General features: G+C 34.9%; 1 protein-coding gene across 3 annotated transcripts in view; it reads right to left on the bottom strand.

Moving 5' to 3' along the window:
• Window positions 1-22,530, bottom strand: part of ANKRD13C (ankyrin repeat domain 13C) — an 85,437-nt gene that overhangs the window by 44,413 nt on the left and 18,494 nt on the right. For 2 of the 3 annotated variants that reach the window (XM_049111809.1, XM_049111808.1), the window contains exons 2-3: window positions 6,034-6,138; window positions 752-837 (exon numbers count right to left, since the gene is read on the bottom strand). In XM_049111809.1, coding sequence (XP_048967766.1) covers window positions 752-837; window positions 6,034-6,138 — 191 coding nt within the window. Of the gene's footprint in view, window positions 1-751; window positions 838-6,033; window positions 6,139-18,129; window positions 18,172-22,530 lie in introns of all 3 variants that reach the window. The other variant, XM_025418006.3, reaches the window with a different exon arrangement.

Here is a 22,530-nt window from a genome sequence, read left to right as displayed (position 1 = left end):
CGCTGCGCCACCCAGGGATCCCTATAAAGTGGTAATTAACACAAGTTTACTAAATCTGAAATAACACGTCATCATATGAGATATATGGCGAAAGTTTGTATTTCACAAATTAGAAGCTAGACAGCAAAAACTGTAACTGTTAAGGAAACTACTGTGATCAAAAATTTTCAAAAAAATTGATCTCTTGAGATAAAAACAAAAAAAGCATACCCCAGAGGACACACAGTTATCATGATAGGTCTGTCTTCCTCCCTTAGTTCTTTCATACATCAAAAATACAGTGAATGAGAATAAGAAAAAAAAAATAAAGCTCTCTGCCTTTCTGTGCCAGCACACCGGCTCTTACCACCGGCTCTGACATAGGACAGACAGAAAGAGTTTTATTATGTAAAGAAAATGCTGCTAGTAGGTAGTGGTTTCAGCTCTTAGGGAATCTTCCAACCCAAAGGACAAACGAAAACTATTGCCATTAATTATGATTAGCCTCCTTTTTTCTTAGAGGTCTTATCTAATTTATTGAAAACAGTAATTTTTTATTCACCGTCCTAGTCCAAAGTAAATGGTGCTTCCATAGCATTAAATTTATACATTATAATCAGAGTATTTTATCATTATTGTTCAATTCAAACAGGATTTTTACCGTTGCTTGACTCTTAGTAATCAAGTGATTAGACTGCATTTTAAAAATGCTTAAAAGTACACTTACAATTACTCTTGAGGTATAAGATGAGCAAAGAGATATATAGCCTACCTCTTTCAGGGCTTTTAATAATCGAGGTCGTTTTTCTTCAACACTTTCCCTGGACTGCTGCTTAAGCTTCCTTAAAAGAGCCGTAACTAAGGTTTAAATCAAAAAAAAATTATTTAATTTAAAATAAATTTTACCATGTTAGATTGTCAGTTATAGCTCAATTAAAATAAATTTATAAAAAAAACTTTTTTGCCATGTTAGAAACCACTGGTTTATTAAACACAGACATATACAGATAGAGACATTATAAATAAGTTAATAAGTTTAATAAAACTGTTATGAACCCCAAGGAAAATCGAGAAGAGACACCCCAACATGAACTTGTATTTACACTAGTTTTCCTAGTTTTTAATTATCAGTTAAGATTTACCTGAGTGAGCCAAGATTAACCAATCTCAGATGACACAATCTCCTGTTGTAATACTGATCTAAAAGATCTCAAAGCCAGATCTCAAAAATCCCATTGGATATTACTTTTATAAAAATGTAATTATTTGTAATTGCTACTGGGTGTTTGTGTTCTTTTCTCACTACAGGTTGTACTCTCACACAGCAGAAAAAATACTAAAACAAATCCTATTATGTCCGTGAAAAGAACTTCTGAATCTAAAAAAACCTGAGGCCCTCCATACTGTTTTCTCAATAGTTCAGACTGAGATTTAGACACATTGCCTAAGTGCAAACCCCAGCTTTACTAATTATTAGCCACATGTAAATGGACAAGTTACTTATTTTCACTAAATTTCAGTTTCTTTTTTTCATTTGTCAAATAAAAATAAAGTAAAACCTCTATGAAATTCCTGTAAAGGCTCAATATAAATTGCTTACAATTAAGTAAATATAATTTTTACCTATTAGAATAAAGGAACTAGCTAAAACTAACTACCAAAGGAACAAGAGATCTCAGTTCATCATACAGTCCTACAACTAGCTTTGTGACCTAGATTAGTAGTTTCCAAATACAAGTCTACATTTCAGCGCCCAACTGTTCAAGTTCCCAGTGATCTGCAGTAAAATGAAAAAATTGGAAATCAGGTTGGGGTTACTTTTTTACTTATAAACTATATATTTTTTTCAATTTAAGAACTATTCTTTCTACTATTTTTGGTATCAAAATGTCTTGTATTAATATGGTGATTGCAGAAGAAAGTATCATTTTTAGAGTTTTTACATGCTAAAATGAAACATTAGGTACTCCACATCAATTCTCAAACATAATTTTTTTTCTGGTCTGTGAAATCCAAATAATCTGAGAAACCATGACCTGGATAATCATTAAGGTTATTTCCAGATTCAAATTTGTATGAATCTGGCTAATCTCATGTTTGTTGTAATTTAACCTTAATATCAAAGCTAGATTACGCCAATTTAATAGAATTCTTTTTATAATTCTTCTCCACAATAAGCTCAAGTACTTTAATAAATCTTCCTTGACTCCAAAGAAGGCAATTTGCCTTTAAATTCAAACAAACCTCTGTGTCGAGGTAAAGAATGGAAATAATTCAATTCATAGATAGAAAAGATACCTTAATGAAAAACGGAAGTCATGTATTTTACACCAAGTAAATATATTGAAACTCACTGACCACATGCAGTAAATAACAATTACATTAAAATGGCCATTTTTTTTTTAAGATTTTATTTATTTATTCATGAGAAACACAGAGAGGCAGAGACACAGGCAGAGGGAGAAGCAGGCTCCATGCAGGGAGCCCGACGTGGGACTGGATCCTGGGTCTCCAGGATCCTACCTGGGCTGAAGGCGGCGCTAAACCGCTGAGCCACCCGGGCTGCCCTGGCCAAACATTTTTAAAAATATGGTAACAAAGAGATGCTTGTTCTATGAAACTTCACATTAAAAATAGCATCAACTCAAACTTTCTTATGGAAACAGAAACAAACATTTAGAATGCAATTATACAAAATTAGCAATACCTTTTTTGGAATAAGGATTTGTACTCCCATACTGTAAGAATCACATTAATGATGACTGATAATAAAGATAAAATTAGTTTTAGAGGGGACGCCTGGGTGGCTCAGTGGTTGAACATTACTTGTTTTAAATGAAACTAACTTCTTTATGAAGGAACTTTCTTCCCAAATGAATTATAAACAGCCGATGATAAGAAATCTTTATATATATCCATAGATCTTTTGTTGTCTATTGGAGTGATTTTTCTGAAGAACAAATATGACCATAGAAAGAAACGAATATGAAAACTGAACCAAAAAGACCATCGGGTAATTTTATTCAAATATACTGGAGCATTGTTGGGTTCCTCATACAGTAGTTTTTATTGTAAGTAGACCTGAAAGTCATATTCCCCCATTTATAACTCCATGGTTATTTATTAAAATTCCTTTAACCGGGGCACCTGGGTGGCTCAGTGGTTAAGCATCTGCCTTCGGCTCAGGACATGTCCCCAGGGTCCTGGGATCGAGTCCCACATCGGGCTCCTTGTGTGGAGCCTGCTTCTCCCTCTGCCTGTGTCTCTGCCTCTCTCTCTGAGTCTCTCATGAATAAATACATAAAATCTTTTAAAAAATAAAAATTAAAAATTAGCTTTAGAGGATATGGATGGTATTAGAATTCATACAAAGACTCAAATGAAGAACAATAAACCACAGCTTATTAACTTTCTCTTTCCTTCTTTTCCCATACAAAGTACTTTTAAAGTATTCAGTTGGCTGTGCCTAAAGCCTTTGGAACTATGCCCTCCTGCTCCGAGAATCACTTAAATCTGTATCGTCTGCCCTCTACTTCCTTTTGTGCTCCAGAATAATTATTTCCCACTTCTTAGTTAAATAGCTCTGTGGACATACCATAGATAACTCAAACTCAATAAATCTAACATCAAATAAATTAAATCCCGGACTGATCTCTCTCTTTTGATACTGACCTGGAGGCTGATCACTGTTCACCATGTAATTATTATTAAGGCAGAAAAGCAACATAATCTTGAAATTTTCTTTTTTAAAGTTTTTGGTTTTGGGTTTTCTTTTAGTAATCTCTACACACAACATGGGGTTCAAAATCACAACCCTGAGATCAAGTCACATGCTCTTCATCAGTCACATGCTCTTCCAACTAAGTCAACCGGGTGCTGCTCACTGCCCCCGCCTCCCGGCCCCACCTCCCTAGACTATTGTTCTAGTCTGCAACAAATAGTTTAGTAATATCTCACTGTTCTGTACCACAAAAACAACAGCAGAAATCAGATAAAAAAGAGAAAGGGGTTACAGTTTTTGCTATTAATTTATAATATTAGATTATACTTTGCTAATTAGATAATATATATTATCTCAGATTTTTCAAATAATGCAATTTTCTATGCCCAGAAAATTTTTTTTATGCCCAGAAAATTTTAACATAACACAAGCTAAGTAATCAAAAACTTAAATCACAGTATTTAAAATAATTTCAAAGTATAGACCCATTTAATACTATTATAAATATATCCATATATTTCGGGTTTTTTACGATTTTATTTATTTATTAATGAGAGAGAGAAAGAGAGAGAGAGACACACACAGGCAGAGGGAGAAGCAGGCTCCATGCAAGGAGCCAGATGCGGGCCTCCATCCCGGGACTCCAGGATCACACCCCGGGCCAAGGCAGGCACTAAACCGCTAAGCCACCCAGGGATCCCCTATCCATATATTTCTAAATATGTAGCTTATAGTTGTTAAATTTATTATTATTTAAGTTAGCAGTTAAATATTTCCATTTCATGTGATGGAACATAATTTTTTAATCCCTGAATAATTATAGATACATAATTATATAATAATTGGCAATAGAATACTATTCAGAATGTATATCTTAGACATCACTTGACAGAAGAAAATCACTTTTTTTTTTTTATTTTTTTTTAAGAAAATCACTTTAAAAGCAGATCTCAACTGCTATGCACCTCAATCTTTTACATTAAAATTTAGTAATTGATTTTCCAAGAAAACTGTTTCTTGGCCTTCCTAAAGAGCAGAGACCATATCTTCATTCTCCACATCTTACTATAGATACATGCATTATAGAAAGGACTCAGTAAATACTCACTGACTCTAAATAAAGGTTATTATGTGAAAACCACATAAGTCAGTGTCAGAAACCCAGGAATCCATCTGGTTTCCTCTCCATTCTGCTAATGGGTTAGAAACATCAGAGAAAGTTCCTTTAGACTGGTTGCTGCAACTTTTAATTTATTCTCAGTTTTTTAGATCTGTGCATTTTTTTTGTCTTTTCCCTGACATAATTCTAGGATTAGTATGGTTTCTAACTCTCATTAGGAGCTCTTGATTTTGTCCAAAAGGGAGAACTGTCAATAAATAACAAAATATAAATATATATTCTCATGTAACTGGTAAATCATCACAATTTTATCTCATTAAATCCCAAGCCCAAATGTAGCTTCATCATTAGGAGCTGCCCAAAATGTGCAGAAAGTCCACAAAGATGTAGTATGTGGATTACATATAAAGCTAAAATATAAGAGCCCAAACTGTGGTATTAAATAGAACTAAATGCATGTAACATCCTAAGGGTGTTCAATCTAATGCACTTCTTTAATAAAACTGCCCAATTTTTTAAATCGTGCCTTCCACAGCCTAGATTTAATTTTCAATCCCAGTTGTAAAAAGATATTACCAGGAAGATAATATTCTCACTCATCCAGATTTAAATTTTACAAACTTTTCAACTATTGAGATGTGCCTGACAAAAATAAAACCTGTATATGAAGTTGGGAAAAAAAAAAACCCAACTCAGGAACAGGAGGAGGGAAGGTAGAGTAACTGAACACAGTGTGTACTATGAGAAAACATGTGACTTTTTTTTGAAATTCTCAAAGACCAAAACAAAGAGACTTCCTTCTCACTTTCAGTAAAATCTATTCCCACCAATTAAAGCAAAAAGATAACTATTATAAAACACTGTGATTATTTTCAGTTCCAATTAATGTTTCATATAATTAAGTATCTGCCAGAAAGGACAGTCAGGTCTCAGAGCTTTTAAAAATCCTTCATACTGAATAAATAAAACAATGGAAAAATATCAGTAGAGCAGAATAGTATAAAAGAAAATAAACTATAAACAATATGCTTTCAAACATGATTCCTCAATTCTTCCTAATATCCAAGTTCCTAAGTTATGAATAATTCACATACAAGTTTACAAATAACTACAAACATTTCATATTATAGAAAGTTATACTAAATGAAAACTTTATCAAATGTATCACTTCATATTTTTAGAATATTTATAAACAACAATTTATATTGCTTACTCATCTGTCTATCTCCATAGCTGATGGCTTCCGCCAGTGGGCTCCATCCCTGAGCATTTTTCACCTTTACTGGAGCATTGTGAGCCAAAAGTAAGTGGGCACATTCTGAAACATAAAGTGGTAATAATATCAAACATCATGCAATTTTTTAAATCTATGAATATACAAATCATTTAGAAATTTAAGAAATCAATATGATATAAATAGGTCTATAAAATAAACACTGTAACAGAGAGAAAAATAATTTGTAAAAGCCCTATATATCTAACAAAGTTATTTCAGATCCTCAGATTCAAGATCTATTCTATTACTTAAAAATAAATTGTATCTCTCCAAAGAAGTATTATGTTCCTTAATAATTATTCCCAAGAGTACTAGAGTACTGTGAGAATATTTCCACAGTCTAAAAGATAACACGAGTAATTTATATCAAAATTCTACTAATAAAACTCAAAAAAGGATTTGTATGTATGTGATATCAAATAGAAAGTTCTTAATTTATTTCAGAAAAAAAAAAGGGGGGCTTTCAAAAAGGACCAGAAATGTTTCTATAAACCCTTATTTTTCAAATGTTACAATTATTTTACTTCAGGAAAACACCCAAAAGAGGAAAAAGTCTGTTTATGAGTCCAAGAACAAATCTGGACAGTTTTCTAGTAAGCAAAAAAAGTCTAAGGTATAGGATATTCTTCTTAAAAATTAGCAGTAAAAAGTATATTAACAGGCAAAAACTTCAAAACTGAGGCTCATGGGAAATTTAGGATGGCTACCCATTTTAAATTTCCTACATGAATGGTTCATTCATTCAATCAATCATTCAGCAAATATTTACCGAATGCCTATCATACACCATTTCTAAGCACTAAGTCCTGGATATAAGCGGTAGAAAGAAAGACAAGGTCTTACTATCAGAGAGCTTATATCCTTTGTTAGAAGAAAGTAAGTAAACTAATAAGTAAAAAAAATAAGTCAGAGAATGACAGGTGCTCTGAAGGAAATAAGGGTGTTATGACAATGTCTTGTGGTTGAGCACAGGTAGAAGAATGTGATTCCTAGTTATAGGAGGAGCCTCTATATTAGCATACAGCACTAGGAATAACTATACGAAGTTTGATTAGAATAAAGTAAAATAAATACAGAAATTTCACAAAGGTGCTTAAGAAAGTCTACAGCAGTATATAAGAATACAGGTACAAGAGGGGCGCCTGGGTGGCTCAGTCAATTAAGCATCTGACTCTTGATTTCAGCTCAGGTCATGATCTCAGGATTGTGAGATCAAGCCCCACATAGGGCTCCCTGTTGGCATGGTCTTCTTAAGATTCTCTCTCCCTCTGCCCTTCCCCCACCTCCTCTTCCTCTTCCCCACCCTTTCAAAAGTAAGAAAGAAAGAGAATATAGGTACAAGAACGTATATTTTAACAGCTTAAATGGCAAACATACCGGAAACTAAATGAACATCCATAATGGGGAAATGACTGATTAATAGGATGCATCTATACCACTACAGTAATATACAGCCATTTTTTAAGAATACTGTCGCATCAAAAGGACCAAGGAATCTGGTCAAATAGTCAGCCACCGGCCAAATTTGGGAAACCGAGCATCAAAAAGAATAATGTCCAATTATAACACAGTAAACTAAAAACAATAAATTACAGAAGAATGCCAACTAATAAATGTAGAAGAAATGGTAAAATTTGAAAATAGGTATATTACAACACCAAAGTAATAACTGCTTTTAGGCAAATGTCCTCAATGAATGCTAAAGTCATGAGGCTAAATGCTATGATAGTGCTAGAAAATAGGATACTCACATGATACCAAAGTATCATCCCAAGATTACTTTCTAATTATAAAGAGAAAAAAAAAAGTTCCTTTCCAGTGAAAATATCTGGAGATCATCAGCTTAAACAAGTGACCAAATGTGGTGGCATTAGAAACACATAATGTCATATAACCTGACATTATGTGTTTCTAATGTTATGCAATATAAAATTCATATGACCTATGCAATATTCTTTCCAGAAATGTTTAACTTGAATCATATCAAGCCCTGATAGCTATTTTCAATTTGCAGAAAAGATACAAGATAAGGAACAAGTTAAATTACATCACGAGAAAATAATCAGGCAAATCTGAGATGAGAGACATTCTACAAATTGATTGGGCACACTATTCAAAAAGTGAAGTACAAAGGGGAAAAAAAAGTGGGCAAACTTTTCTACATAAAAAGAAAACGACATAACAACCAAATGCAATGAGTAAACCTTAACTGGTTCTTGATTCAATATAAAGCACGTATAAAAGACATTTTTGGAACAACTGGAAAAATTTAAATATGAATTAGATATAAGAGATTATAACAACAGTATTAATTTTCTTAAGTATGATACTGATATTGTGGTTATGAAAGAGACTGTCCTATTCTTAGAGATGCAAGCCAAGGTATCCGGAGCTAAAATGTCATGATGTCTACATCAAACTCTCAAATGATACTGCAAAAATAATATATTTAACAATAAGAGAAAAATAAAGTAAATATGATAAATGTTAACAACTACTGAACCTAGGTAGAGTATCTGAATGTTCACTGTGATCATCAAATCATTCTGAATACCCAAGAAATTGACCTGAGGACTGAAAGAACAAACTGCACAACTAGAGAGAGAGAGAAAAGGCCACATCAAGGAAAGTAGGAAGTACAAAGAAGCAGTTTGCGAGGAGAAAAGGAATGAGGGTTCTGGATAGGGAAGAGAGCCCGGGTCACAGAAAAGTGAGAGAGCAGAAAGCACAGGTATAAGCACAAGAACACTTCCCCGAAGCCACTCCCTGGGAAAACGTGAGGGGCTGATTATTGTGAGGTTTTGCGATCAGCAGGGCTCAAAGACTGGAGTTTTGGAGGTCTTTGGCCTTGGCTGGGACAGAGACCTTAGGGTGCTGCCCTCCAGCTGGAGAGAAGGCAAGCAAGCAACCCCTGAGAAGACAGCGCAATCTGAGGATCACTAGGGCTTAGGGGAGACCGTTTACTCTCCTTGGATCTTACCTGTGACAGCATTGCCTCTCTGGAAACAAAGGAGCCCAAGGTCACCATTTCACTCCCTTACCCCTTAGCATAAGTACAGAGGCACCTGCTGAGGGCGGCTAACCGACACTGTACACTACTGGCTTGTTAGCCTACTTTGCTCCATATACCACATCCCTGCACATGGCACCACTGTTCTTCTGGGTCAAGCCTGAATGGGTCCCAGCACAGTAAGACCCTTACCCAGAAGACCAGCACAGGTCCCTGCCACACCAAGTCCCTAAAGTCTGAAGTTTTAAAAGTAAGCAGGCCTGGGGACATGTGGAGAGCTGATTTGGTTAGGCATCCTACTCGTGATTTCTGTTCAGGTCATGATTTCCAGGTCCTGAGATTGAGCCTTGCATCAGGTTCACACTCAACGAGAGTCTGCTTAAGATTCTCTGCCTCTCTCCCTCTGCCCCTCTCACTGCTAACAGGCACACAATCAATCAATCAATCAATCAATACCAATCTTAAAAGTAAGCAGGCTTGGCTACAATAGAGCCCAAAGTACATAGCACTGCTCCACGCAGGCAAGCAACCCAGAGACACACAGTATGAAAACAGGGATCTCAAAAACACCTAGGACACACAAGGGAAAATTATTCATTTTTCTGAGAGGGCTTCCCTGAGAGCAGCAGGCCTGGACTCCCATCTCCAGAGACAAAAAGAGTTGGCTAGAGCCATTTCACCTGCCCCTCAGCAGAAATCAATGTCAGTACTCTGCCCAGTGCCAACACTGGCTGCCTAACCTGCTTACACCAGATCCCACTCTGCCACCCTCTGCTGGTGTTGCTTTTCTCAGGCAAGTGTGCCTAATGACCAGCACAGAGGGCCCCTCCCCCAGAAGACCAGCACAAATCCCCACACACACCACTACTAACCACAGAGTTCTGCAAAGCTTCAACTCTAGTGGAAACAGCATCAGGTCTCATTTAGCAAGCAGACCAGAACACACCTACTTAAAACTCGCCACACTCCAGCCAAGGTCCTGACACCGTCCACCACAGGCAAGGAGAGCCTCTGCAGAGGACTGACCTGAGAGAAAGAACAGATAAAACACAGCAGCAGACTGCAGGCAGCACACACCAGAGGCACTTCCTGAAGCACCAGGCCCTGGACAATAGATGACCTCTTCTTCATAAAGCCATTACTAACAGGATCAGGAAACATAACAGAAATGACAGAATTAAAAAACAATCAAGCAGAAAAGAAAAATGCAGTATTTGAGATTTGAAAGCAACCAGATGTAATGATGAAAGAATGCAAGAAGCAGAAGAACAAATAAGTGAAATAGAAGACAGAATTATGGAAAATAATTAAGCTGAACAAAAAGAAAGAACAATGGATCACAAGAGAGTGGACTTAGGGAACTCAGTGACTCCATCAAACATGGTAGCATTTATATCATAAGAGTCTCAGAAGAAGAAGGGAGAGAAAAGGGGTCAAAAGTTTATTTGAGGAAATAACAGCTGGAAACTTCTCTAACCTGGGGGAATAAACAGATAACCAAATCCTGGAGGCACAGAGAACTCTCATCAAAATCAACAAAAGCAGGCCAACACCAAGACATTTTGTAGTTAAGTTTGCAAAACATAGTGATGAAGGAAAACCGTAAAATTTTCAAGACAAAGGAAGTCCCTAACTTAGAAGGGAAGACCCTTAAGTTAGCAGCAGACCTCTCCACAGAAACTTGACAAGCCAGAAGAGAGTGGCAAGATCTATTCAAGGTGCTGAATAGGAAAAATCTGCAGTGAGAGTATTCTATCCAGGAAGGCAGTCATTCAGAATAGGAGAGATAAAGAATTCCCCAGATGAACAAAAGCTAAAGGTCTTTGTGAACACTACACCAGCCCTGCAAAAAAATTAAAGAGGGCTATTTGAGTAGGAAGGAAAGAGCAAAAGTGACAAAGACTAGAAAAGAACATAGAAAATCTCCAGAAACAATGACAAAAAAAGTAATAAAATGGCACCAGTATGTATCAATACTTATTCTGAATGTAAATAGACTAAATGCTCCAATCAAAAGACATAGGGTATCAGAATGGATAAAAAAACAAGATTCATCTATATGTGCCTACAAGAGACACATTTTGGACCACAGGCACCTGCAGATTACAAGTGAGAGAATAGAGAAATATTTATCATGCAAATGGACATCAAAAGAAAGCCACCTATATCATAATAAAGGGAAGTATCCAACAAGAAGATTTAATAACTGTAAAAATTTATGCCCCCAACTTAGGAGCACCCAAATATACAAAACAATTAATAAAAACATAAAAGAAATCACTGGGGATCCCTGGGTGGCTCAGCAGTTTGGTGCCTGCCTTTGGCCCAGGGCAGGATCCTGGAGTCCCGGGATCGAGTCCCACGTCAGGCTCCCTGTGTGGAGCCTGCTTCTCCCTCCTCCTGTGTCTCTGCCTCTCTCTCTCTCTCTCTCTCTCTCTCTATCATAAATAAATAAATAAATCTTTAAAGAAAAAAAAAGGAAATCACTGATGATAATATAACAATAGTAGAGGACTTTAATGCCCCACTTACATCAATGGACAGATAATCTAAGCAGAAAATAAACAAGGAAAAAATTGCTTTGAATGACACACTGGACCAGATACGCTTAACAGATATATTCAGAGAATATATGAATATATGAATGAATAATATTTCATTCTAAAGCAGCAGAATATATGTTCAAGTATATATGGACATTCTCAGAATAGATCACATATTAGGTCACAAACCAGGCCTCAATAAACAAGAAAAGACTGAGATCATACCATGCATCTTTTCGGACCACAATACTATAAAACTTAACGTCAACCACAAGGAAAAATTTGGAAAGACCACAAATACATGGAGGTTAAAAAAACGTGCTACTACAGAATGAAGGATCAAGTTGAAATTTAAAGAAAAAAATTTAAACAATACAAGGGAACAAATAAAAATGAAAATGCAATCGTCCAAAATCTTTGGGATACACACAGAGCAGAAATAAGGGGGAAGTATACAGCAACACAGGCCTACCTCAAGAGAAGAAGAGTTTATTCTCAAACTATTCAAAAAAATAGAAAGGAAAGGAAAACTGTCAAATTCATTCTATAAGGACAGCATTACCCCAATACCAAAACCAGATAAAGACTCCATTAAAAAAAAAGAGAACTAGAGAGAGAGAGAGAGAGAGAATGAGAACTATAGGCCAATAACCACAATGAACATGGAGGCAAAAATTCTAAACAAAATACTAAAATCAAATCCAACAGTACATTAAATCATTCACCATGATTAAATGGAATTTACTCCTGGGCTGCAAGAAGGATTCACTTTGCACAAATCAATCGATGTGATACAACACATTAGTAAAAAATAGGGTAAGAACCATATGACCCTCTCAGTAGTTGCAGAAAAAGACATTTGACAAAGTACAACACTCATTCAGGATAAATAAACCCTCAACAAAGTGGGTTTAGAGGAAACATACCTCCACATAATAAAGGCTATATATGAAAAAAACGTAGCTAGCATCATCTTCAATGGGGAAAAACTGAGAGCTTTCCCTCTACCATCAGGAACAAGACAGGGACGCCCATTCTCACCACTATAACATAGTATATATTGGAAGTCTTAGCCCCAGCAATAAGACAACAAAACGAAATAAAAAGTATCCAAAAGTGGCAAGGGAGAAGTCAAACCTTCACTGTTTGTCGATGACATGACACTCTACATAGAGAACCCAAAAGACTCCACCAAAAAACTGCTAGAACTGATGATACACAAATTCAGTAATGTCTCAGGATACAAATTCAGTCTATGGAAATCTGTTGCATTTCTATATACCAAGAATAATGAAGCACCAGAAAGAGAAATCAAGGAATCAATCCCATTTACAATTGCATCAAAAATCACAAGACACCTAGCAATAAACCTAACCAAAGAGGTGAAAGACCTCTACTCTGAGAACTATAAAACACTGATGAAATAAACTGAAGATGACACCAAGAAATGGAAAGACATTCCATGCTCATGGATGGGAAGAACAAATATTGTCAAAATGTCTATACCACCCAAATTAATCTATAGATTTATAAAATCCCTATCAAAATATATAGATTAATTAAATCCCTATCAAAATGCCACCCAAAGTAATCTATAGATTAATAAAATCCTTATTTTATTAATAAAATCTATAGATTAATAAAATCCCTATCAAAATACCAACAGCATTTTTCACAGAGCTAGAACAAACAATCCTAAAATCTGTATGGAACCACAGATGACCCCGAATCGCCAAAGCAACACTGAGAAGGAAAAGCAAAGTCGGAAACATCAAAGTTCCGGACCTCAAGTGACATTACAAAGCTGCAGCGATCAAAACAATATGGTCCTGGCACAGAAACAGACACACAGATCAATGGAACAGAAGAGAAAACCCAGAAATGGATCCACAAGTGTAGAGTCAACTCATCTTCAACAAAGCAGGAAAGAAGGTCCAGGGAGAAAAAGACAGTCTCTTCAACAACTGGTGTTGGGAAAACTGAACGGCAACATGCAGAAGAATGAAACTGGGCCACTTTCTTACACCAGACACAAAAATAAATTCAAAATGGATGAAAGACCTAAATGTGAGACCTGAAACCATCAAAATCCTAGAGGAGAACACGGGCAGCAATTGCTTTGACATTGGCTGCAGCAACTTCTTTCTAGGTATGTCTTCCTGAGGCAAGGGAAACAAAATAAAAATGAACTAACTGGGACTTCATCAAGATAAAAAGCTTCTACACGGCAAAGGAAACAATCAACAAAACTAAAAGGCAGCCTACAGAATGAGGGAAGATAACTGCAAATGGCATATCTGATAAAGGATTAGTATCCAAAATATATCATGTATAAAACTCAACACCCAAAAAACAAATAATCCAGTAAACAAATGGGCACAAGACATGAATAGACATTTTTCCAAAGAAGATATCCCGATGGCCAACAGACACATGAAAAGATGCTCAACATCACTCACCATCAGGGAAATACAAATCAAAAACTACGATGAGATATCTTCACACCTGTCAGAATGGCTAAAATTAACAGCACAGGAAGCAAGAGGTGTTAGTGAGGATATGGAGAAAGGGGAATCCTCTTATATTGTTGGTGAGAAAGCAAACTGGTGCAGTCACTCTGGAAAACAGTATAGACGTTCCTCAAAAAAGTTAAAAATGGACCTACCCTATGGTCCAGCAATTACACTACTAGGTATTTACCCAAAGTATACAAAAAATACTAATTAGAAAGGGTACATACACCCCAATATTTATAGCAGCATTACCAACAATAGCTAAAATATGTAAAGAGCCCAAATGCCCACTGACTGATGAATGGATAATAAAAAAGGTGATAAATATATACAATGGAATATTACTCAGCCATCAAAACGAATGGATCTTGCCATTTTGCTATGACATGGATGGATCGAGAGAGTATTATGCTCAGAGAAGTAAGTCAACCAGGGAAACACAAATACCATATGATTTCACTCATATGTGGAATTTAAGAAGAGATGAACATGGGTGGGAGGAGCAAACCGGAAAAGAGATTCTTAACTACCTAGAACAAATTGAGTGTAACTAGAAAGGAGGTGGGCAGTGGGATAGTTTAAATGGGTGATGGGTATTAAGGAAGGCACTTGTAGTGATGAGTACTCGGTGTTGTATATAAGTGATGAATCACTAAATCCTACACCTAAAACTAATATTACACTGTATGTTAACCAACTGGAATTTAAATAAAAACTTTAAAAAAGGGATGAGGGTTAATATAGAAAAAGGACAACAGCACAGCTAAAAAAGAATTTTTTAAAATAAATAAAATGGATTCTCCAAAAAAATCTACCATCATGGGGTTTTCTGAAAGTTAAGTGTGTATGTGTGGACATATAAAGAAGTTAGGGGAACAAAACTATGACTACAAATCTACAGACTTATATATAACAATTTCATGATAAACTTTCAAGTGAAAAGAAAAATTTAGCAAAGTACTGTGTATGGTGATTCAACTTTAGTAAAAACAAATTAAGCCCCTATGTTATATAAATAAGGAGAAAGGGGTGCAAGGATGCCCACTAGGCTATTAATGTTAATTCTATTAGGGGGAAAAGTAGAAGAGAGGATACTTTTATATGTCTTTGTATTGTATTATTTCAAGAAGTATTTATTGTTTCAAGAAGCATTTATTAATAGCCTTCAAAATAGGCTTTAAGAATCCTCAAAATTTTTAATTTAAAATTGTAAAATGCAAGATGGACAACAATCTAAAGCAATATCTTAGTTGTGTAAACTAAGGTATAAGATTGGTATGATCTATGTACATGCTAGACATGTCAACAGTATCTTCTGATATGCCATAAACCCTGCTAAATGTCTGTCCTTCACTCACCTGTCATAATTCAACTGACGTAGAAATGGGCGTCTAAAAAAAAGTCAGATAATCATAAATACACCAGTCACCTATGACATAATCTGATACATTAAAAAAAAAAAAAAAAACAAGATCAATCAAATGCCTCTCCCAATAATTTTAACAAGTTAATAAAAAAAACAAGGTAGTTAACAACCAAGGCACTAAGGCTTAAAAAATGCATAAATGTGCCACAAAGAAATTAGGACTTAAGATGGATAAAATGAAATTATAAGGAACAGAAATCACATACAAATAAGCAAGAGCTATGAACATAATAAAATATAAAGAGAGAGAATAAGATAAATAGGACAGTGCAAAGAAAAAGGAACATCCAGAAATACTAACCCTGGAGTTATTTCAGGGAAAAAATTATACAAAAACTGCAGATCCAAAAGAATGAATTAAAAGTTGCAGCAACTGGCCTAATGAACCCTTCTCTGATGTCTAACCAAAAGGATAAGAAATAGTTTACTTTTCTATTTCATCTTCTAAGGATTTCTAAAATATTCTTTTAGTATAATGTTCTTTCCATTTCAATTCAAATCCATAATTCAACAACCTCCCAACCTAGAAGGCCAACATGGCCAACAGACCTAGAATTTCAGAAAAAAATCAGACTTTAATAATGAAAAAATAAGGTTAATAAGTTAAGATGAATGAGAAAAGTAAATAATAGTGTAAAAGTCCTAGGGTATCCCTCTTTAAATCAATGAATAAACATTATTTGAGGGTCCTGGGTATTTTTACCATGTTTACAAACAAGTATACAAATAGCAAGTTTTCCTTCAACAACAAAATCAGTAAAGGTATAGTTTATCTATAAAGAAGAAGATAAAAAGAGAATGTAGTGGCACAGATCGAAGAGTGGTACAATGAAAAATTAATTTACAGAACTAATAAGGTAGATGTGTTATCTTCCACTACACATTTAAATATTGCTCCTGTAACCAAATCTCAAAAATATATTAAAAGGCCATAAAACAAAAAAAAAAAGAGTATGTAACTAAAAAAATATAAATGGTTCAGTATATTAACTGTTGTACCTACTCTACATGAAAAGGATTCAGAAAAAGCAAACACTGACATTATTTGTAGACCCTGAATCATCTAACCAAGTGCTTCCCAAAAATACATTCAACGGAACTCTAGTCTCTCAAGTTACATGTGGAAAAAAGCAAATCAAATAACTTTGGGGAACAATGACTGTATATCCAACACCTGCCCCAACTCAGAAGATCACAATGCATATTAGCACATTAAAGTTCTAGGAATGTCCAAAATAAAGGAAACTGCTTAATACTTATTAATCCACTATTTTTCAAATTGATTTGACCTGGAAATACTAGCTGCCTCTAAATACGTATCAGTGTGCTATAAAACTAATGTTCTGTGAAATATAATTTAGACAGACTAATATTAACCTATGATGAAGCATAACAATACCATTTGTTTTTCATTCAATACTTTCTTTTTTTAAGATTTTATTTATTTATTCATGAGAGACACAGAGAGAGAGGCAGAGACACAGGCAGAGGGAGAAGCAGGCTCCATTTAGGGAACCTGACGTGGGACTCAATCCCGGGTCTCCATGATCACGCCCTGGGCTGAAGGCAGCCCTAAACTGCTAAGCCACCGGGGCTGCCCTCATTCAATAATTTGTTATAAAAAATTTCAAATATACAGAAAAACAGAAAGATGATCACAATGATTGTTCAAATACTCTATACCTAGGTTCAATAGTTAACATTTTACACATTTGCTTTGTTTTCCTCCTAATGTTATATGTATTACAGATAAAATTTACAAATATATAAAAAAAACAGCAGACACACCATAAAAGATAAGACAGATGGCAGGTAAGCAGGTAGGTACAGAGAGAAGGGAAGGATGGCTGATTCCTCATACAGTCTTGGTTACTTCTCTTCCTGAATAGGAATAATAGGACAGCACAAAAAAACAGCCTTAAAAAGTAAATCTTTTAGGGATGTTGGGGTGGCTCAGTCAGGTAAGCATCTGCCTTCAGCCTGGGTCATGATCTCAGGGTCCCGGGAGAGGTCTGCTTCTCCCACTACCTCTGCCCTGCCCCTCCCTCTCTCTCTCTCAAATAAATAAAAATTTTTTTTAAAGTAAATCTTTTAAATCACCTGTCTACAAAGGTGTTTTTTAATTAAAGAATAAACAAGTTTTTACCATCATATAACATACAAAAGGTTAGAGTTCTGAGTCTAGAGATACAAAACAATCCCTATTAAAGAATCTTAAAAACTCTTTGAATATTAAAAGGATTATAATAATTAACAAATCTTAATATTTGGAAATTATAAATGTTTGCTTGATAAAACAAATAAAAAAATCATAGTTTCAAAAAGCATAAAATTAGTACAGGATTTTTACTAACTCTCGAGATGAACTATGGAAGTGAGAAAATATTGTCATTTTTAATATACTGAATCCTAACTCAATTAGTAAATTAAAAAATCAGGCAGATTTTTAAAAACTCAAAAAACAAAATCTATCTTAAAATTTTAACTAAATGTGAAAATACATGAATGAGGTTAAACATAAGAAAGGAAATATTTACTAACCTTTATTTCCTAACATCACAGCAAGATGTAAAGGAGTGTTTCCTAAAATTAAAAAAAAACAAATTAAATTAGTATAAAAACATAGGAAATCTTATTTAAAAGTGGTTTTGGTTCCTTCAGAAATTTCACTGGCAGATTTTAAGCAAAACTACGGTGACTACAAAATGTTCTTGCTTATGTGGCAAATTCAAAGTCAGTCAAACACCATGGTTTCTAAACACAATGTGTTCCACCTCCCCCTTCAACACCCACCAAAAAAAGGATGCCCAGTTTACTTTTGAGGTTTCTTCTCCCAATAGATTTCACAGATTCCTTTGCTACTAATTTCTCTATATATCATTCTTTGTTCATTCAGCAAAGAATTTAAATATCTACTATATATTCATCTTTGGAGACAGATATCAAAAAGACCCAATCCCAGCCCTCAAGTTGTTCAGAAGTCTTAAACTGATAGGAAAATAAATAATTGCTATTACTATTTATTAGAATAGAAGAGAGTATAGCATGATAGTGGGACATAAAACAGACCTCCTAATTTTGCCTGTGCAAATAAAATTAACTATTGGAGAGGGACCAGACTAAAATGAGTCTTGACGAATAGGTTAGAAATTTATAGGCAAACAAAGCAACACAGACTAGTATTCCATGTTAAAAACAATTCCCTCAAATTACATTCAAATGGAAGAACGGTTTATATTTAGGAAACAAACAAATATGACTAGTGGGGGTAAAAGAGAATAGTAAATAATGATATTGGCAAGATGAGCAAAAGAAAATTAATGTGAATTATAGGCTATGCTACGAGGTTTAAACTAGATCCTATTAGTTGATGTTATGCAATGATTAATTTAATTTCAAAATGATACCCTAAGCCACACTAGTAACCTAAAAACATTTTCATTATAAAAGAAAGCAAAACTACATAATATTTGAAAATAAACTTACTGAATTAATGTACACGGATTTTCAGATATGAGCATTTTTACAGAAGGCACTACATGAATAATTTTTACCAATAAAATCATGTACAGAATAAAACAAGATTTGACATTTTTTAAAAACCTTATATATGATCTACCTCATTCTCTTAGCTTGACAAAAACTGCCAAAATGGTTAACACACATACACACACACACAAAATCTTTTGCTCAATAAAAGCACAATGGAATATGAATTGTTGGCTGTAAATACGGCAAATAGTATGTTGTGCAAAATTTAGAAGTGTAATAAATTCATTAAACTTAAATTTTCTCTAATTTTACAAAACAAAAAATCTGGACTACAATAAATTTTTTGATCTTAACTATTGGGAACAACAACAACAACAAAAAAAAACAGATTTGGGGAACATAATTCAGATTATGTTCTTCCAAAATCAAATTTCCCTTAGCAATGAGGTAAACTCCCCAGTTTTCACATCTCATAACTAATTCTAGTTGAGATATGCAAGCTTTACTAATAATCATACATTGAAGCATGTCCCCCCAAAAAAGGTTTTGCTTATAATACTAAGTGAACTTCACTAGTTGGCAAGTTACTGGTATAAGCTATTTTCCAAAAGACAAACTTCAGTCCTCCAAATATTTCATACCCTTTAGGGAGCTAGGTATCTTCTTTTATGCTAGTTATAAAAGTTTATCTAGTCCTACAAGTTTGTATTTTTATTCTATAGAATCAATATTTACCATTTTTGGTGCTCTTCATTCCTTTCTTCATCTCTAACCTTCCATCAGACTCATTTTTCTTCTACCCAAAACATATCCTTCAAGATTAGCTTTTGTGGAGGTTTGAGATAAGTGAAATTTTTGTTTGTAAACACATATTCAACTTCAATCTTGAAGAATATTTTGCTGAGCACATAATCATTGACTAGCTGTTATCCCTTCCTCCCCGCCACACCCAGCACTCTATGTGGTCCTAGGGTTCCTTTTTTGCTGACAGGCCAGCTATAGGACTTTCTACCCCTCCTCTGAAAGTAATGTGACATTTTGGGCTACATTTGTGGGTTGCTTTTAGTTGTTGTTGTTTTGTTTTTAATTATCAGCCATTTCACTCCGATGTGAATTCCTTTTTTTATTCTGCTTGTCTTGGACTTCTTGAGTCTTTGAATCAGTGTCTTTCAACAATTTTGTAAAACTCTCAGCAAGTATCTCTCCAAATGTTGCTTTAGCTCCATTTCCTTCCTCTCTTCTCTCCTGGGGTTCAATTAATGTAGAATTTCTCACCCTTTCTATTTTTTTTTAACTTTCTTTCTTTCGCTTCCCATTTTCATTATAGGTATAATATAAAGGTTCTTCTAACCTTTTTCCAAGATTATGAATTCTGTCTTCTTCAGGGTCTAAACCTCTTGGTAAGCCTATTTATTCTATTTGAATTTCAGCTTTTATATTTTTTCATTTGAGAATTTCTTTGTTCACTTTCCAATACATGATTTCAATTTTTAAATTTCAGTTCTCCGCTTAAATATTCAAACTTGTCTCTTACCCCCCAAGAACATAATAAGCATTGTTATTTATAGCCTCTAATAAGAATTACAATAAACAAAGCTCTCATGGGTTTCTTTTCCCCTGGTTCTCACTCATGCTGTTCAGTCTCCAGAGAGACTGAACAGCATAAGTGGTCATCTTTAATTATATACTGGATATAGTATTTCATGCGCTCTCTATATAAAAATTTTGAAGCCTAAGAAACAAATCCTCCAGATACTTTCATTTGCTTTTGACATGTGGCAGGGGGTATGAGACTTCATTAATCCAGGGACTGACATTTTTTTCTAGCCTTCACAAATGACTCAAAGCTGTGCTCCAGCCTCCATCAGAGCTGATTCAGTTTTTGTTCACTATTATTCCTAAGGTATAAGCTCTTCAAGTTACAGCCCAAACAGTAGAGTGTTTAAGAGATATCCCACCCTCGGTAGGCCCTGACCTCTATCTTTTGTCCTCTTAGCACAGTGAGGCTGTTAAAAGTGCAGCTCAGCCTCTAACTACTTCTTTTGGCTTTGCAAAAGCTACTGGAGCAAAATAACCTAAAATGCAAAGCTCAGATCTTTGGATTTCCATCTTTTGCCAGATCCTGGCCCAGTAACTCCTTCCTACGTCATTAGATCTCTAGTACCCTTAAGTTGAATATTTTATTCTTATTTGCTTCTAAGGAAGACTAGTCCTAATAATCTAGTCTATCATTACTACAAGCAGAAATTCTACTTTGATTTTATTTGCTAACTTTTCTCCCTATACTTTGCCTTCTATTCTTTGATACTCTTAATGCATAAAGATGAGATAATTTTATGAGGACTAATGATCATAACTTCTATCAAAATATAATTACTCTCTAGTGCTTTTAAACCATTCTTATCAGTTCAATCTTATCAGTAATTAATCTTGCCATTCATATTTTTTTACCGCTAACAACAAATTTTCCATTTTTTCCAACCTCCATTAGATGTGTCCTTTTCTTCTCATTTACCAGATGTCACAGTTATTATTTTTGGAACTTTTTCCCCTACTTCTTTCAGTAACAAATCTCATGCCTTAAATACATGAGCCAGGGAGAGGACATGACTTAAACCTAACCAGTCTGATATCCAATAGAAAACTGTTTCAGGGAAGGACACAATTCCCACCAAAGTCAAGGTTCTTTTCTGCAATCAAACTACCTACCTAACCTTTCCTTCCTTCTCTCCTTCCTTCCTCCCTCCTTCCCTCCCGTTCTTCCTTCCTTTCTTCCTTTCTTTTAAAGAACTGGTAGGGAAGACTGTCTTTTGCTGCTGGAACCACAGTGCTTGAAGATGAGTATGGGACCAACTATTTTCTACAAATAAGTTAGTGTCCTCAATCAAGGACAATTTTTCCACCAAGGGAACAGCTGGTGGTGTCCAGTCCATTTCTGGTTATCAGAACTGAGGAGTGGGGGTGCTGATGGCATCTAGAGGGTAGAGGCCATGGATACTGCTAAATACCTTACAACGCACAGGACAGCTTATTCCCACAAAGAATTCTCCAGCACAAAATGTCAAGTGCAGAGGTTGAAAACTGAAATAGATAAAGCCCAACTGCAACAGGAAAGAAGGAAGTTCTACATAATAGCAGACTAAGAGATTATTTAAAGAAAAAAAAATTTTTTCTAAAGTCCTAAAAACACTGTAGGAGGTCTAGATACATGCATGTCCAATATTTGCTCCTACCCTATCATTTTCAGTTATATGAACCAATAAATGCCTTTGGGCTTAAGCTAGTTTGCAGTTGAAGCTTAAGCTTTGGGCTTAAGCTAGTATGAGTTCCACTTATAATGGCAAGAATCATTACTAATACAATATAGGAATAGAAAACCTTATTTGCCATAACCATACTTTGGGAGACTGCTATTTTTTAAGCACTTTTGCTTTGCTTCTCTATTCCTTT

This window comes from Canis lupus, chromosome 6, assembly GCF_003254725.2.
Source record: "Canis lupus dingo isolate Sandy chromosome 6, ASM325472v2, whole genome shotgun sequence".
Taxonomy (NCBI): Eukaryota; Metazoa; Chordata; class Mammalia; order Carnivora; family Canidae; genus Canis; species Canis lupus.
This window is presented reverse-complemented; position numbering and strand designations above follow the sequence as displayed.